General features: G+C 41.8%; 1 protein-coding gene across 1 annotated transcript in view; it reads left to right on the forward strand.

Moving 5' to 3' along the window:
• Window positions 1-1,137: 1,137 nt before the first annotated feature.
• CR1 (complement C3b/C4b receptor 1 (Knops blood group)) overlaps window positions 1,138-18,052 on the forward strand; it is a 102,543-nt gene continuing 85,628 nt past the window's right edge. Inside the window, 6 exon segments of the mRNA XM_040985794.1 lie at window positions 1,138-1,404; window positions 13,871-14,257; window positions 15,825-16,013; window positions 16,098-16,197; window positions 16,437-16,519; window positions 17,325-17,732. Of these exon segments, the coding sequence (XP_040841728.1) occupies window positions 1,335-1,404; window positions 13,871-14,257; window positions 15,825-16,013; window positions 16,098-16,197; window positions 16,437-16,519; window positions 17,325-17,732 (1,237 nt within the window). The 5' untranslated portion in view covers window positions 1,138-1,334.

Genomic DNA, 18,052 nt, shown 5'->3' on the forward strand with positions numbered 1-18,052 from the left:
CACTTGTAGTGACAGGGGCACAGGTTTGAGTCCCAGCAGCTCTACTTCAGATTCAGCTCCCTGCTAATATTCTGGGAAAGCAGTGGAGGACCACTCCAAGTGCTTGGACACCTGTACCCAGCATGGGACACCCGGAAGGAGTCCAGGCTCCTCGTATCATATTGACACAGCTCCAGCCGTTGTAGCACTCTGGGGAATGAACCAAACGGATGGAAGATTCCTCTCTCTCCTTCTCTCTGTACTACACTTGATCTTAGCCAAAAGGCCGAGAAGCGATCTCCTTCTCTCTGTAAATCTACCTTTCAAGTAAAAAGAAACCCTTAAAGAAAAGTCATTCTACAAAAATGTTCTTTTCAAAACTGCCCAAGATTAAAGAAGAAAAAACAGAAACTGCGATCAAATGGGACACATGTCCTTGGAATGATTCTGAAGTCACACACACACAAACACACACACAAATTGGCTTTTGTTGTTCTTTTAATACAGTGAAGTATATTGAGTTGAATATTGACATTTAAATAAGCCTATAGCTTATAAAAATAGCCCTGGATCAATTACATCATAGATGAGGACGAGCATTCCACGTTTGTAGCAAATACATGCTGAAGCATTTGGTGGAGACATAAATGTCAAAATAACAATTATAGAATTATAATCAAAGGTGTGTATAGCTGCCTGTGTATATCTTCATATCTAGAAAGAGGGAAAAGAGCAGTAAGAAACTTATGGCAAAACGCTAACATTTGGAGACTGAATGGCAGGTTCATGGGAATTTTTCTTGTGGTCCTGGAATTCGCCTGAGGTCTCCAAGGTAAAAACAGCATGCAGCACGAAGGGCTGCTAGCCCACAATTCCACGGGAAGTAAACCTCACCTGTTCTCTCAAGCCACAAGTTGCGCTCACTAATGGATGAGGACAAAACCCAAGAGTGGGTAGCATTACATAACACAGCATGGCAACACTGCAGACTGAGAAGAATGAACGCTATTGTGTGAAACTTTTGTTTCAGTTCTAGAAAGAAAAAAAAAGTTTGCATACAGCGCGGCGCTCTCCAAACTGGAAAGCCACTGCTCTTAAGTTGAATTTGAGCCAGATGAACCGAGGCTTCCCGCCCGCCACGGGGCTGGGGCGCCCCTCCTGCCACTTCCACCTTTGCGGGGGCTCTGACGCCCGCCTCCAGATCACCTGCAGGTGTGAGCGCAAACCTAGCACACGTGCCAGACGCTATTTAAGGGTCCGCCTGTCAGTGGCGGCTCGTAATTGCCGGCTGCTCCACTCAGTGTCCGCCAGCTGTCTCAGGCTCGCGGGTCCCAGAACGCCTCCGGCAAAAAGGCATGGGCGCCAGGATTCCGCTCTGTTTTTTCTGGGCTGTCGTCGTTCAGGGGGTCTTCGGTGTCTTGGAAGGTAGGGACGCGCCTCGGGCGGGAAAGGGCTGTGTGCCACGATGGGTAGCAGAGAACCTTAAGCGAGATATGGGGTGGAGTGTGAGGAGCAGAGAGAAGGAGGAGGGGGAGTGCCGGGCGGATAGGCTGCGATTTCCAGGGACTGAACTCTCTGCTTTGGGGACTCGCTGCTCTGCCAGTGAGACAGCCAGAATTAAGAGACTACACAGAGCACCCTGTGTGGATCGCCCAGAGAGTCCGGTGGGTGGTGAGCTAGCTCACTCCTGTGTGTGCCCTTGGCTCCCTGGGTGCCGCAGGTGCACTAGTGTAGCGCGGTGGAACCGAAACCCAGACAGACTGAGTGCGAAGATAGCTCTGCTTTCTTCCACAAGGAAGGTGGTGTTCAAGTACAGTTCTTAGAGTTTTTGTTCTGTTTTGTGTGGAAGTTTGATGTGACAATTGGAAAGGGCACCTAAACGTTAGACTTTCAGAATTACTTTTGAGAAACTGAGACGTGAATTTTAACTGTGGTTAACTTAGTGTTAGGTAAACCTCGGGCAATGGTGTGGGTCTCAGGACCTGCGGCCGCCGCCGCTGCTGCTGCTGCTGCTGCTGCTGCTGCTGCTGCTTCTTATTCCTTCTCCTCCTCCTTCTTCTTTTTTCTCCGCCCCCAGATTGGATTAATTTTAAAGTTTTCTAACTTGTTCAGATTGGTATCTCTAGGCTGTCAGATGGGGCTGGGTTGGTATCCACACAGCACAGTGAATTCCCGGTTTATAAGTAGCTGGGTGATGTGGGGGCAAGTCACTTAGTCCCTGGTCTTTGACATTAAAATGAAACCAAAGGTGCACTGCCTTGCCCCTTTCAGAGGTGCCCAGAAAATGGAGTGTTGGTTACTACCACAGCTCAGTCTAAGTTTTTCACAAATCCAGTGTCTAGGTGACCATCTGACAACTTGTCAAGGCATCTGCGCTATTGCTAGTACAGGCTCTGTTACAATGCATCTATCTGTTGTTGGCCCTTAATTGAGCGTTTCCCTCCAGTCATTTTCTTCATTTTTCCATTTCCTACCTGCTGACTCTCTTAGTAGCAATGTTCATCCACCACTTCCTGTCCCACACCTGGATTCTCCCAGCACTGCATCCCTGCAGCTAAGCTGCAGAGAGGATGTTATCAGAGAGGATAGAAAACACATTCCTCCCTGCCCAGCCAACTCATCATCCTCTCCAAGTCCACACAAAGCACTGGAGCTGGGACATTGTCCAAGCCCCTGCACTCCACACACCGACTGAGGACCGACTGCTCAAACTGACATGCTGCACTGCTCCTTTTATCCTTCCTATGCAATATCCTAGCCCCAAGCATTGTAAGTAGCCATTAACTGTCCCCTTTCCCAGGTTGCCTAGCTACCATTGTCCAACCTTTCTAATCAATAAAAAAATTATATATATATATATGTGTGTGTTTATGCATAAATACATAGTCTTTAGTCCGCATCCTTGCTCATAAGCCTAAACTGGCCCCCTGTTACCTGTGTGAGAAACTCCCTGCTCTTCAGCCTGTGAGGCCTCTGTGACTGGATCTCATCTAAGCCTGCCCAGCCCCCACTCCCTTCTGTGCATGTGATGCTCATCCTCTGACCCCCTTGTCACCCTGTTTTTCATGCATGGCCCACCAGCCCTTGCTTCCTTTTCCTGCTGCTATGCACCTTCCGCATGTCACTGCATGGCTGCGGACCAATTCCTGTACAGCATGGCCCAGGGAGTGCAAGCTAGCCCTCTAGAAGATCCTGAAGGAAGTATTTTTGCTGCGCATGGCTAGAAGCAAGGCCAGGAGGATACAAATGGCTTTGGGAGAGTGTTTTTCCTATCTTTTGTTTTTGTCTGTTTACAAAAATGGATTCAGATTTCCCAAACTCTTTTATTTCTTCATGTCTTTGCCAACAACCTAGCTTTATTGTATACCAAGAAACAAACCCATAGAATAGGAAAACCTTCATTTTCCAACTGGTTGCTCTACAAATCCTCCTCCATGTGGAATCAGATCCCTCTCAGCCTGTATAAACCTGCCCAGGTCTCCCCGTCATGCCCAAGTGAGTTCCATTCTTCCTCCGTGACTGTATCTATCTCTGGAGTTCTCTGTGTGCCCCTCATTCCCCCTGCTGCAGCTGCTCTGGCATAGCGTGTCAGCATGTCGTCTGTACCATGGAGCCTCCTCTCATGGGGAGTTCTTCCGGCATAGGGTGCCTTGCCTGGCCCCTTCTCGATGTTCAATTCTCAGCTCACCATTACCCTTCTCTGACTGCATCCTAAGTAGTCTGTATCTCAAATCGCTATGCCACACATCACCCTGTTCTCCACTGAGTGTCTATCACCATCTGAAACATCCTTATTTATTTACCTACCTTGTTCCCTTGCTGGAAGATATGTTCCATGACAGCAGGCTCTGTCCGTCTTATTGTCTCGTCTGAATCTTGAGCACTAAATTCGGGAACAACTGGCTGAATGACTGCTTTCTTCCTTTCTGTAGCAATGGATGACATATCCTTTCCCTTGCAAGGTGACTCCTCTGCCTGTGTTCAGGGGCATCCCTCCTGCCTTTGCAAGGACTTAACCCCTGTGTTGCCTCAGTCATTTTGTCCTCTCTGTTGGCTCAATCCCATCAGCATTTAACTACGACCCAGAGCATCCTTAGTCAGGGAAAGAGGACTTCTCACACCCAGTAGTATACTACTCTCCCGTATCCCATCCTTCTCAGCAAAACTTTTCAATTACTTGCTCTTGGTACCTTATTTCCTTAACCTACTTCAAACAAGCTTCAGTCCCCTGAAATCACTATTGGCAAGGTCACTACTGACCTTCTTGCTGATAAATCCAGTGGTCATTTCTGTCTTTGTCTCAATCTTTGAGTGAAAGTGGGGTACTTCTTCAGTATTGAAACAGTTTCATTCTCATTTTCCAAAACAGGACACTCATGTCTGTTTTTTTTTTTCTAAACCCACCCTGGTTCTGTGTCTCTTTTGCCTGTATGTTGGAGATCCTGAAGTTTAGCCCTGGGCCTCTGCCTGTTTGGATTTCGTCTGAACTCATGCCTTCCTATACGATGATATGTTGATGACTTATTATCTGTAGCACTGACCTCTCTCATGAACTGCAGATTTGTACATCAGATGCCTACTGGAAATCTGCATTTAGATGCCCAGTGAGTATGTTACATATACCCAATCTGAAATAAAACTGAGTCTGCACACGTGCCTCTTCCCCTATAACCTGTATACATGTGTGTGCAGCTTATTCCTTTTCTGGACTTTTCCATCTCAGTCCATGCTATTCACATCAAACAGGTAGTTCAAGTTAGACTCCTAGAAAATCTCCCCCTTTTCTTACCCCATATCAAAGACAGCAGAATATCATGCTAATTTTAATTCTAAAATGTTTTATGTTTTCCAAAAGCATTCATTTCTCTAATCGCCTCATTTTGTTTTTACTTGAATTTCACTCTAACCCATTCTCCCTGCAGTTGCCAGAAGAGTCTTTTAAGGATGTAAATTGAATCCTATGACTTTCCTCCTTGACTCCACCATGTTCTCAGTTCAGGATAATACCCTGCATCTTACTATGACGCAGGAAAGCCTACCTGATTTCAGCTGCCAAAGTTTCTTGATCTTGAACTGCTCAGTTTTGTCTACTATGCTCCAGCCATCCTCACCCTCTATCCATCCATAAAGCATGCCAGAACATTCCTTCTAAGAGAATTCCGTCTAAAACGTTTTATCTATTGGTTTGCCTGGCTGGTTCCCTCTTATCCTACAGTTACAACTCAAATGTCACCTCTCAGGCCATCCTGAACCATTATAACCGAAGTTGCCTGCTATGCTGTTTCCTCCTGCAGATCCTTCTGTTTATGTGACTAACAGCGCTGTTTAGTTGATATCCTAGTTATTTATTGATGGTTTGTCTTCCTCTATTGGAACATAAGTGCTCTGAGGGCAGGAAGCTGGTCTCTGAGGACCATTGAGGCATCTCCTATGCTCAGAACCATGCCTTGGTTAATGTGCATAACTGTCACTCAAATTTGTTTACCAACTAGCCAGGAAATCCAGTATTATGGTATTTGATTATCATTCTTAATAGTTACTTCCCTTCTTATCTGCCTTTTGGTCACCTTTTTTGGTTTTATGTTTATTACCATACATATCTATCCTTCATTTCAAAGTAATTTCTAAGCTGTTCAGGAAAATATCTATTGGAAACAAACTGAGTCTGCTGCTCTGCCAAGTTAGTTTTTCACTATGGTTTGAAGGGTGTATGTGATGTCTTGCCATCGTCTTCTATTTAAACCAAGTCAGGAGACACTATGATTGTTACTTCTGGTTTAGGAAGACGAAAGGAGCTTGCAGTGACCCACAAGAAAGCACTATATCACTTAGTGGATTGACCTTTTCTTGGCTGATAAGATAAAAAAAAATGGTCTCCAAAAATTTCGTGAGCAGCAGTTTTGGAAGCCTCATTACCAGCAAGGGCAAGTGTCACCAAAAAACAAAACAAAACAAACAAACAAAAAAAACACATCTATTTTCCAAATCTCCTAATTGGAGATGACACGCTCACTCAGTATATCTTGTCTGCTCCTGTCATGAAAAGTCATATGTGGTGCATTCTGCCTTTGCTGTTTCTAGGTCTCAGTCTGTGTCACTGCTTCTGATTAGATCATGTGAATTGAAAGTGTTTTGCCAAAATTTGGAGGATCATTTGGTATTGATCTAATTTGCATTTTATACTTATTGGTTCATCTACTTTTTAAAAAGATTTATTTATTTGTAAACCAGAATTACAGAAAGAAATACAGGGCCGAGTGTGGTAGCCTATTGGCTGAAGTTCTTGCCTTGCATGTGCTGGGATTCGATATGGGCACTGGTTCATGTCCCAACTGCTCCACTTCCCTTCCAGCTCCCTGTTTGTGACTTGGAAAAGCAATGGAGGATGTCTCAAAGCCTTAGGATCCTGCGCCTGTGTGGGAGACCCAGAAGAAGCTTCTGGATTCTGGCTTCAGGTCAGCTCAGCTCTGACCATTGAGGCCACTTGGGGAGTGAACCAGCAGACGAAGGATCTGTCTCTCTGTCTCTCATTCTCTCTCTAAATCTGCCTCTCCAATTTTTTTAAAAATCAATAATTTTTAAAAAGAATTACAGAAAGGGAAAGACAGATGTTCCATCTGTTAGTTTACTCCCGCGGCGGCCGCAATGGCTGGATCTCAGCTGGTCTGAAACCAGAAGCTAGGAGCTCTCTCTGGGTCTTTCATGTGGATGCAGGATTCAAGTACTTGGGCTATCCTCACTGCTTTCCCAGGTACATTAACAGGGAGCTGGTTTGGAAATGGAGCCAGAACTCAAACTGATATCTGTGTAGGATGGCAGAACTTTGCCAAGGTGCAGCCCCTCATGATTATGTTAAATCATCTTTTTGGAGGAACTGGTAGGAATGGTTTCAGGACCTGAAATCAGTCTTTATTGAGATGAAAACTTGAGTTTTTGTGTAGAATCTTGACCTTTTTTTCAAGAGTGTGTATTTGGAGATATTGGACAATATTAGTGGAGGAAATGCAAGGAGTGGAGACACAAATAGAAAGGGACCTACAGTGAAAGCTGAATCCAAGAGCAATGGCAATTCTCAGATTCAGTCTGTGTGACATCCCCTGTTGGAGGTTGGCCTATGGAAAGGCTGAGTTTGGCCACCATCTTGGGAGCTCTGTGCATGCCTTGGTGCCCATGCATCCTTGACTTTCACCTGGACTTGCCTCAGCTTGGTTTGGCAAGGAGTATAGCTCTAAGCTTGACATTGGAGTATAGCTCTAAGCTTGACATTCTTGGAGGGCTCCACAGCTTCATATTTTGTTTGCTTGGACTAGCATCTGAAGTGCATAGAGATGTAGGGAGTTGAAATATGAACCTCTCTGCACTATCTAGAAAAATAATAACTTCTCTAGGGACTTCTTGTAGCATATGGTTTCTGAAGTTTCTTGCCCATCTCCTAGACTAACATTTATTGCTGTTGTTAAGTCACAGCAAACTGTCTGAAAATGTTTACTTCCTTTTATCTTGTGCCCACCAGTAAGCATTTACTTAGCTCTCTTTGGAGGCATGTTCTTGCAATTTGATGCAAAAAATACTGGAAAAAAAATAGTTGTTTTTTTTTTTTCTCTCAAGGCCCTGAAGTTTTAGTGACCATAACAGTTATGTAAATTCATGAGAGCAGATTTGAGGGGCCACACATGCATGCTGCTTTTATAAGATCTCTCATTTACTGTAGTTTCTTGTACTATCCCAGAAAAGTTTCAACTTATAAGATTTTTACTTATCAGTTTTTAGTCTTATGAAAAATTAGTATTTTGCTACAAACTCATTAAACAGTACTATGTTTTGTGTGCCAATTATAACTCAATAAAGCTAAGAAACAAATATTTTTCTTCAACCCCATCCTCCAAAAAAATAAAAGCAAAATAAATTATACCATAGCATATGTATTCATTGCCCAAAGTCTTTGCCACTGCTTTTCCTGTCTTCTCCAGACTCTGACAGACAGAAATCTTTCACCTGTTTCAGCTTCCAAGATTCTAAGAAGATGGATTGATCTCAGGATCTTTCTGGAATTTTATGAAAAAAAAAAAAAAGAATGACTCTAGTCCTTCCTATGAATTCTATCCTCAAAATTCTTTAAGCTCCTGTGCTAATTTCTCTGCACATTTTCCCATGCTATCAAAATTTATAGTCTATGTTCCAGAAAATGTTGCCCCCATTTACATTTACTTTGCAAAGGTCAAATCTGTCATAATCTCTGTTGATAAAACAAAAGCAGAGACATTTTAGCTTCTTTTCACTTCATTTTGATAGCCATGTGGGTTTTTGTGTTCTTTATTTTTGTTTCTAGGTTAGTGTACATTCCTAACAAGGTATCCTTCTGATAAGCCTAAAATTCAGAGTGCTCACTCTGCCTTTGCTTGGGACATTTTACAAATAAAATGGTCTTTCCATGTGCATGAAAAGACCATTCATGATCATCGGCTTATAGATCCAAAAGTGCTTGGATGCCCAAGAGCCCTACAAACATGAGCCATCCTGTCATGGAGCATCTTTGGGCCCATCATTGTATCTACATGGAGAACCTGTTAATTTCCATTGAAAGACCATTGACGCAACATCATACACCAACCAAAGGAGTCACCTGGATTGTTTTACTCCTAATGACTAGGATTTGTGGGGATTACATTGTTACAATGGGTCAACCCTATTTATTCTGTACCTCTGTGACTTGCTCCTATAGAAGTCACTATAGAAGGAAGGCTAGTTTTACATCCTCCTTTATTCAATTAAAGAAATATTTTTTATTTAAATAGTAGATCTGAAGCCTTGGACTAGACAATGAGTCTTGGGAGAGACATAAAATTGTTTCTGCCTTTGAAGAATGAGTTTCTATACTACCAATAGTGACTCTTAAATTGTACTTTGTCATCATTTATTTAACTGATAGAGAAAAAGAACTGGGAGATTGTTGAGAAGTAAATAACATAGATGATTTAGGAAGAATTACAGAAATCTAGGCTTCCTGCATAAAAGATGTTTGTGCATATACAAAGGCACAGATATATATATTAAAAAAAAATCATGTCTTAAGTTAATAGAAAAAAATCTATGTGGTTGGAGTATAGGGTGTAGGGTGAGGAATAGTAATAGGTTAGGCAGATGTAGCTTAATTATGAAAGGCCATTCATTATTTTTTCCTAGTAAATAATGGCAAGGTGTTGTATATTTTTAAATACTTGGGGCAGCTTGACTACATTTGTGCCTCAGAAAGACAATCTGTGTAGTAGTATACAAGGCGTAAGAGGCCTGGGAAAGTCAGACATAAAGAGAGATATGTCATTCAATAATCAGATGAGAGATTAGAGAAGCTACAAAATAGTTGATTTGGGAAACATTTTCAGATTCCGGTCTTAAACTTGGTGACTAATTCAATGAAGGATCTGTAGTAGAGGGTGAATTAATTACAGAAACAACATTATGCCTTTGGAGTTTTTCAAAACCAAGAGACTTGGCAGATTATGGCATGAACTGACAGAATGTAAAAGGGGAAATGGAAATGGTGAAGTATAACTGTCCACAAGTAAAGTACACATCCAGTCTCAGAAGTATAACTGTGGACTTTAAACAAACAGCATTCTAGAGTTGACTGATCCTTTGGAAGGCATATGCTTTGTAAATGTCAAAAGTTTCTTTGAGTAAATGTAAATAGGCTTATCATGAAGTCCAATCAGGTTAAGGTTTATATAAAACACAAGAAATCCTCCAAATCCTGTTTACTTCAGTTTGGTGTTTCCTCCTAGGTAAATCATGTATGAGTCCAGAACTTCTGCTTCCATGCTTACACTTTTAGGTGTTGTGTTTGGATCAAGTTATATGTTCTTTGTAATGGAGAATGAGTTGTCCCAAGGTGTCTTAGCAGTAGTTCCAACCAGAAACCCTTGGTTTTCCAAAAATGACCTGAGTGATTGCCATCTACCCTTTAAAATACATTAGCAGAAAGGAATCAACTTGATCTGTTCCACAGACAACTCGTTATGATTAACAGTCCATAGGATTGCCCAAAAGAGAGAGCTCCTAGAAGAGAAAGTTTGGGTGGCTATTTTAGTTTTAGATCTGCACTGCTACTGACCAGGGGTGAGATTTCATTCGCCTTTAGATTGTTGAATCTTTTTAGTCCTTAATCTTTACAATCTTTTTTGTTTGTTTGTTATACCTGATGTTCTGCTCATTGCCAATTCTCAATGGGGCTTTTCTGAAAAGTAGAGTTAGGAGATAGCAACTCTGGATCTCGGCTCATTGATGATTCATCTACTACACAAAGGATCGCAAATGGTGTTTTAACCAAGGAGTGAAGCAGCAGCTGGAAGAACTGTTTCTCCTTTTTTCCGTAAATCTGATGTGTCTTTCTAATACAAATAAATCAATCTTTTTTAAAAATATAAATGCAGTCATTTTGGAAGAAAGCTTAGTCAGGGTGGGTTTCTAACCACCCCCATCCCACACTTCCCCCTCTCTTCTGGAGAGGTGTCTGACTTTTTAAAACCCTAAGAGCCCCTAAGAAAAACCTTGAGAGCTTCTTTCATAAAGTTCAGGCTTCTCAGCAATTTTGTTTTGAGGAAAAGAATGAGCTGATTGATTTGAGTGGCAAAAACTGACTTCCAGTTTTCAGAGCCATTGTTGTGGCACAGTGAGGAAAGCCTCTAGCTACAATACTAGCATCCCATATTGGTGTTAGTTTATGTCCTAGCTGCGCTACTTCTAAGCCACCTCTTTACTGGTGGTCTGGGAAAGCAGTGAAGATGGCCTGAGTGTTTGGACCCTTGTCACCTATGTGAGAGACTCAGATGAAGTTCATAGCTCCTGAATCTGGCCTGGCCCAGCCCTGGCCATTGTGGTCATCTGGAGAGTGAACCAACAAATGGAAAATATATCTCTTTCACTTTTTCAAATAGGTACATAATTGTTTTAAAGATTTCTTTTTATTGGAAAGTCAGATACACATAGAGGAGGAGAGACAGAAAGATCTTTCATCTGCTGATTCACTCCCCAGGTGGCCACAATGGCCGGACCCAAAGAGCCTCTCCTGGGTCTCCCACATGGGTGCAGGGTCCTAGGTCTCTAGGCCATCCTCAACTGCTTTCTCAGGCCACAAGCAGGAAGCTGGATGGGAAGTGTGGCCATTCAGATGCAAACCAGCACTCATATGGGATCCCAGTGTGTGCAAGGTGAGGACTTTAGCTGCTAGGCTACTGTGCCAGGCCCAATAAATAAATATTTTTTTTAAAAAAAGGTTCTATGCTTACGCTATTGATGAGAGTGTCTCAGACTTTTCTGCCAAACTAGATGAAATATAGCCAGCAAGTATAATATGTCCTGTCATAGATCAAGATGGGGAAATGGTTGCATGTTTATGCATGTTGCCCCCCTCCACTAATGGAGTCTCTGCATTCACTTAGGAGGGCTGACATGAGCTCCTTCATCCCAAACCCTTCCTAACCAAACCTCCCTACCCGAAAAAGAGAAAGTTCTTGTTTTTACACAGAAAATGTCTCTGGCCCTATTCTTTCCTCAGGGTGCCTATTACCGTGGTAACTCCACCAGGCTAGTGATAACAAAATGGATAAGGGTGCCTTTCCAAGTGTCTGTACCTTTATGGAACTAACTTTCTCAAGGATGTGTGCTTCGGAACCTGGAGCCTGCAGCCTGTAAATGTGAAGCTTCCTGAAGTCTTGTTCCTCCTAAAAGAAACCCAACTCTTTCCTCACCTCTACAAGTGAAATTGTATGTGGCCATTCCAAAAAAAAACTTTTCATGGGCCATATGGTTCATCTCCTGAATGTCTTGCTTAATGCAGAGCTTTTCTCAGTTTGTGCTGCAGGAATATGTGTGGGGCGACAGGACCTGTATCACTAGGATCCATAGCTTCTTAATGCAAAACATGATCTCTAAAGAGAATTCATGTTTTGCTTTCTGATCTTTTCCTCTCTGTTATTCTTTAAAAAAAAAAAATCAGTAAAACCGGCTCTGAAGGAATGATTTGGGGTTCAAGAAGAGGAATTGGGATGAACTTAGAGAATGAAGTTTGATTTTTTTCTTCCTCTGGGAACTGAGGCTTACTTCTTCAAGCAAGTAATGATAATCTTGGAATTTTGTATGCTAAAGTGAAAAAAAAAAACGGTTTTTTTTTTTGGTAAAAGAATTCCATTGTGAAGGCTTTCACCAAACCTGAAGTCATCATATAGACTAAATGAGTCACAAGCAGTCTTTGGCTTTTTCCTTAAGCCAGAAATGCTTAAAAATACTGATTCTATGAAAATCATATATTTTAGAAAACTTATTTATTTCATATAACCAAGAATTGGTTTGTTCTAATGAAGATTTGCTACCCACTTGCACTTTAAAGTTCCGGGTAAATGGCAAACCTTACATACAGTGTGCCCCGGAAGGCAGAGGAGTACTCAGGATTAACACATTTCCTGCTTGTGAACATGAATGGAAAGCAAAAGCCATCAAATACAGACCTTGCCTCTTGATCACTGGTGACTGTCTGTACATTAATATGACACGTTTATCGTTGTATGCCTTGAGCATGTATCTGCCTCTCTTCTGTACATTCTAGAATGGAGACCAGAAGTATTCATGTTTGTTTAGTTGACAATATATTACTCCACATAGTCTGTATTTATAAACATAAAGGCTTTTGAAAGTGTCCCTACTAAAACCAAATATAACAGTGAAGTGCTGAAAAAGTTTGCTTGGATTTTCCTATGCCATTTTTAATCCAATCTAGAGGATGGCAATTTTCTCTTTTTTGAAACTATCCAGAAAAGGTATGCATACACCAAAGGGACCACAAAATGAATATCCCTCACAGCCATTAAGAATACAAGGCTATAATTTAAAAGTTCTGCTCACTTCCTATGGTTTTTCAAAGGAGTTCAGCATGAAAGGGTGACAGATGACCCGTAGTGAAGCTGTGGCATTATTAGTGGCCGCATCAGATATTTTCACACCACTTGGGGCTCCAGTTGTGCAACTGTAACAGACATTAATGTGTGGGGGCTTGGGCAATGTGGTTGAGTCACCACCTTGGATCCTCATATCCCATCTCAGAGTGGCTGAGTCATAATTCCAGCTCTGCTCCGGATTCTAGCTTCCTACTTATGCACCTCCTGAGAGTCTGTAGATGGGTCAAGTAGTTCAGTCCCTGCCATCCACCTAGAGGACCTGGATTGGGTTTCTGGTTCCTGGATTTGGGATGGCTCTAGCTGTTGTAGGCATTTGGGAAATGAAGCAATAGATGGGAAATTTGTGTGTGTGTGCGCGTGCGTGCACATATGTATTTGTGTATCTGTATCTGTCTTTCAAATAAATAAAAGTATTCTACTAATTTCTTTTACATTTTTTGTCTCTCTGGATTCTCACATTATGAAGTAACTTGAATAATATCATGAACTTGGAAGTTGAGGCTTACAGAGGGTGAAACTTGCCTGATGTCACACAGCTATTGGATGACAGTGGGGAGTTGAAACCAGTTCTATTGAGCCCAAGTTTTTCATTAATCTGTGACACCTCCCCACATGTAATTGGCATGTCATAAATGTGTCATTTTCATTTTTCTATATTTGCTCTGTATTGTTTAACTTGATTGGACTTAAAATAGTTGAATAAATTTTGATCTTGTAGATATTGTGATCAAGAAGATTCATATTGATTTACTTACTAAGGCTCAAGAGAGATAAAAATTGAGGGTCTTGGGAATAGGGACATGGGACTATAAGTAAGATATTTGCAAATTTCTAAAACTTCCTAGAGATGTGGTATGATTTACATTTCAACCGTTTATCTAAATTTTACTCATTTTATTGTCCTGATCAGGTTGCCCATGAGCTTCTTTTCTGCTTCACAGGGCCTTTTTGTGAGCCTCTTCCTCCTATCAGCAATGGTCGAAGGAGTGAACATTCTAGACCAGTCAGTCTGCACACTGTAGTGAAATACTCTTGTATGTTCCCTTTCCGCCTCATTGGAGAAAAAACCCTTGCTTGTGTAAGAGAAGACAATAAGGCAGTCTGGAATAAAGCTCCTCCTGTGTGTGAATATTACAATAAACGTGTCATATGCCCTGATCCCAAAGTGCCTGGAGGATACATAATACAAGGAACCAAGCCACCATATATACACGGTGATTCTGTGACATTTACCTGTAAAGGCAACCTCACTATGAAAGGAAGCAAATCTGTTTGGTGTCAACAAAATAAAGAGTGGGGCCCAACGCCACTGCCAAAGTGTGAGAGCGGTGAGTACCAAAGATAACGGGAGTGGATACGTTGTGTTCTGGCTTCCCTACACACTATCCTATAACCTCCTAAGCCAGAACAGTGTGGTGGTGTGAGTACTGGGGGTGGAGGGAGAAAGCCAGGGAAAAGGTGCAAACTGTAGTCTTCTGTTTCCTTTTTTTTTTTTTTCCCTGAGTTGTGGAGGAATAAAGCTTCATTCGAACTGCATCCATTAGGTATAAGGGGAAACTGCAATTGAATTTCCCTTAATTACAGAGTGGAACAATATTTTTACACGCATTGAAATCAGTTGTGGGAACTGTGTAGTTTTATATTGTGCATATTAGTTATGTAACAATGAGAAGAAATGAGTGGTCTAATACCAAAGTGTACACAAAGGAGTTAAAAATTCATTAATAAACAGCTGTTGGTGGAGGCTGGCATGGAAGAGGATCTGCTCCCTATGTCTTGTGCCATGAGCCATCACATTCTAAAGCAAATGAAAACCAGGACTCCTGCAAATTCCTTATTTCCTTGTTCGAATAGGTTTATGTGTGTGGCAAAAATCTGAGTCTGAATTTCAATGACATCATTATAAAGATTGCTAACATTTGACAAAAGATATGTCATAAAAATCAGGCATATGTTTTATTAATAAAGAACAGTATTATGCCAGCCTGGTGGCTCAACAGGCTAATCCTCCACTTTGAGGTTCATGTCCCAGCTATTCCACTTCCCAACTAGCTCTCTGCCTGTGGCCTACAAATGCAGTACAGGATGGCCTGTACCCTGGTACCCTGCCCCCATGTGGGAGACCCAGAAGAGGTTCCTGACACCTGGCTTTGGAGCTACTCAGTTTTGAACCTTGCTGTCATTTAGATAGTTAATCAGTTGATAGAAGATCTTTCTGTCTCTTCTTCTCTCTGTAAATCTGCCTTTCCAATAAATAAATAAGTAGATAAATAAATGCAATTTTTAAAAGAACAGTATTGAGTGATTTTAAGTGGATTAACAAGCTGAAAAGCTTTTGGTTTTGAAATATAATCCCGTTAGTTGACAGTAAAAGATACTAAGATAGTCATAAATGAAGTGACTGTAGAAAGCAATGAAGCTTTTATAGAGATGTGGTTAAATCTGTATAAAGATATTATGGACATATGCACTGTATAAGAAAAGGAAGCAAGGTATAGAATAATGTATCTCAGTTACCCTCAATATATATGTGTGTGTGTATATCACACACGAGTCCCACAGAACTCCACTAATGGTCCTGGAAGGAAAACTTGTAAATGATAATATGCTAATTTGGGAGCAGAGAATAGACTTAATAATCGAGTATGAAAATGGAACTTTTTGTAATGTAATTCATATAGCATTAATAAAAGTGAGAATAAAAGCATACTAATGAATGTACAAAATGGCAGCATCTGTTTGGTCTGTAAAAGGCTGACTTGACAGTTAGTGGTGATTGGCTACCACAGATTATGTAGCATGGGTTTGCAGTGCTGTCCTAAACCAGCACCTGAATTGTTAAGGAAGTATCTAACTATTATCTGATGAAATTTTCCCTGATGTGTGTGTATAAAGATATTCCTATAGACTGTCCACCACTGCCCATGATCCCCAACGGACATCACACAGGGGAGAATGCTGGCCCCATTGCCTCAGGATCATCTGTGACTTACAGCTGTGAGCCCGGTTACTTGCTTGTTGGAGACAAGACCATTGACTGTTTGTCTTCGGGAGAATGGAGTGCTGATACTCCCAAATGTAAAGGTACTCTAAATTAGCCATCTGTTTTAGGGACTTGCACTGCTCTGTTGGTTTTCATGTTTTTCTCTTCTGTGATTGTTCATTTAGAGGCACGATGTGAACCTCCCCGAGGGTTACGCAATGGTTATATCAAACAGCCTCCAAGCCTTCTGGCCGGTGCGATTGTGAACATTTCTTGCAATGAAGGGTGAGTGTCCAGAGGACTTATGAGAGTTAATTTGCTCGGATTGTATTTGCATGGTGTGAAAGTGCCTGCTGAGCGCTCCCCTGTGCAGATGTATGGGCAGTATAGTGTGAGGTGCTAAGAGACTGTGCTGATCAAAAGAACTGGCACACATCAAGGATGCTTGCTGTGTATGTTTCAGAAGGAGCTGTCCTTTCACGCACCCTTCCTAACTGTTCTAAGTGGCAAACCTCTGTCTCCAGGTATCGATTAAAAGGCTCGCCATATAGTCAGTGTGTGATTGCTGGACAGCAAGCTGTTTGGACCAAGATGCCAGTATGCGAAGGTAGGAAAGGCCATTGTGATTTTGTCAGAGACCCAGAGAATCCCATGTTCTGAGCTGACTAAAAACCTTGGTGCAGGTGTTACTGTAGAAACTCTTATAGGTTCAAGAATTGCTTGGGAACTTTGAGAGACCATTTTCATTAAGGCGCCCTTTGGTGACCTATTTATGTTTTGTTTCCTCTGGCTAAGTGAGGTCCTAGACTTTTCCTTCTCAAAAAGCAAAGTAGACTTTCTCTTTTTCTTCTTTCTTTTACAACTTTCAATGTTTTGGCACATTTACTTCAAATGTTGATACAACATATGTCCATGCACATACTTTTTCTTGAAATCTCACATATTAAAATATTGCAGACTGAAGGTCTGATGACGATGATCATAACATAAGGAAAAGAGGGTGTAGTGTTGCATGGTGTGGTCCAGTGAAACAATATTAACAATATTAACAATACTCACACAATTTTTATACTCTGTATATTAGCTTCCTGACATTTGTGACAACATGGACAGGACTGGAGATCATTAGGCTAAGAGAAATGAGTCAGTGCCAGAAATACAGATCACAGAATTTCTAAGTTGCATGAAGAAAGTTGTGACTTTTGGTGAAAGAAACCAAAGGGTCAGCAGAGTGGAATCACTCAGGAATGAAGCTGCTAAATCATACTTTTAGATCAGCTTGCATTAGTTGCCTTGATTGATTCATTATGGACTGAAAGATTGCTAACCTTGGACTTGGGCATGGAGGGTGGTATCAATAAATCAAAGCTTCCTTCACCTACAGCACATCTGTGTTCTTGTCATTTCTCTAGAAGTTTTTTGCCCAAAGCCTCCTCCTATTCTCAATGGAAGACACTCCGGCAGCTTTTCAGCCACCGTTCGGTATGGAACCACGGTCACTTACACTTGTGACCCAGGCCCAGAGAAAGGAGTGAACTTCATCCTGACTGGGGAGCCCACCATCCGTTGCACCACTGATAGTCATGATACTGGAACTTGGAGTGGCCCTGCCCCACGCTGTGTGCTTGATACTGCCACCATCCAGTGTCCATTTCCAGAAGTTTCAAGAGGCCAAATGTTAACTGTGCAGAAAGACCAATTTTCCTATAATGATACTGTGGTGTTTGCTTGCATATCTGACTTCACCTTGAAGGGCAGCCCACGAGTCCGCTGCAATGCCCAGGGCACATGGGAGCCACCGATACCAGTCTGTGAAAAGGGTAGGTGTTCCAGAACTCAGAAATGTAGTACTGATCCTACCTTGGAAGAGGTTACGGCTTTACAGATGGCTTTTCCTAGTTGTTATTCCCCGCATGCATACCGAATAGTGAGCGTTCCATGGAGGACTCCCTTAACAACATCCTCCCCCTACTCCCAAATACACACACACACTTCATTTTGTTGTGGAGCTATGCATGGGGGAGAATATTAGGGATCACCAAGTTGCCTGCTACTTTGAGAAATAAAAGATATGGAGAGAAAAATGCCTGTTGGTCTAAACAGTGATTTTTGCATTTGATCTTAGCCCCAAAAGGCTGAA

The sequence above is a fragment of the Ochotona curzoniae genome, unplaced genomic scaffold (assembly GCF_017591425.1).
Source record: "Ochotona curzoniae isolate NIBS_2020 unplaced genomic scaffold, NIBS_Ocur_1.0 contig_430, whole genome shotgun sequence".
NCBI classification, from domain to species: domain Eukaryota; kingdom Metazoa; phylum Chordata; class Mammalia; order Lagomorpha; family Ochotonidae; genus Ochotona; species Ochotona curzoniae.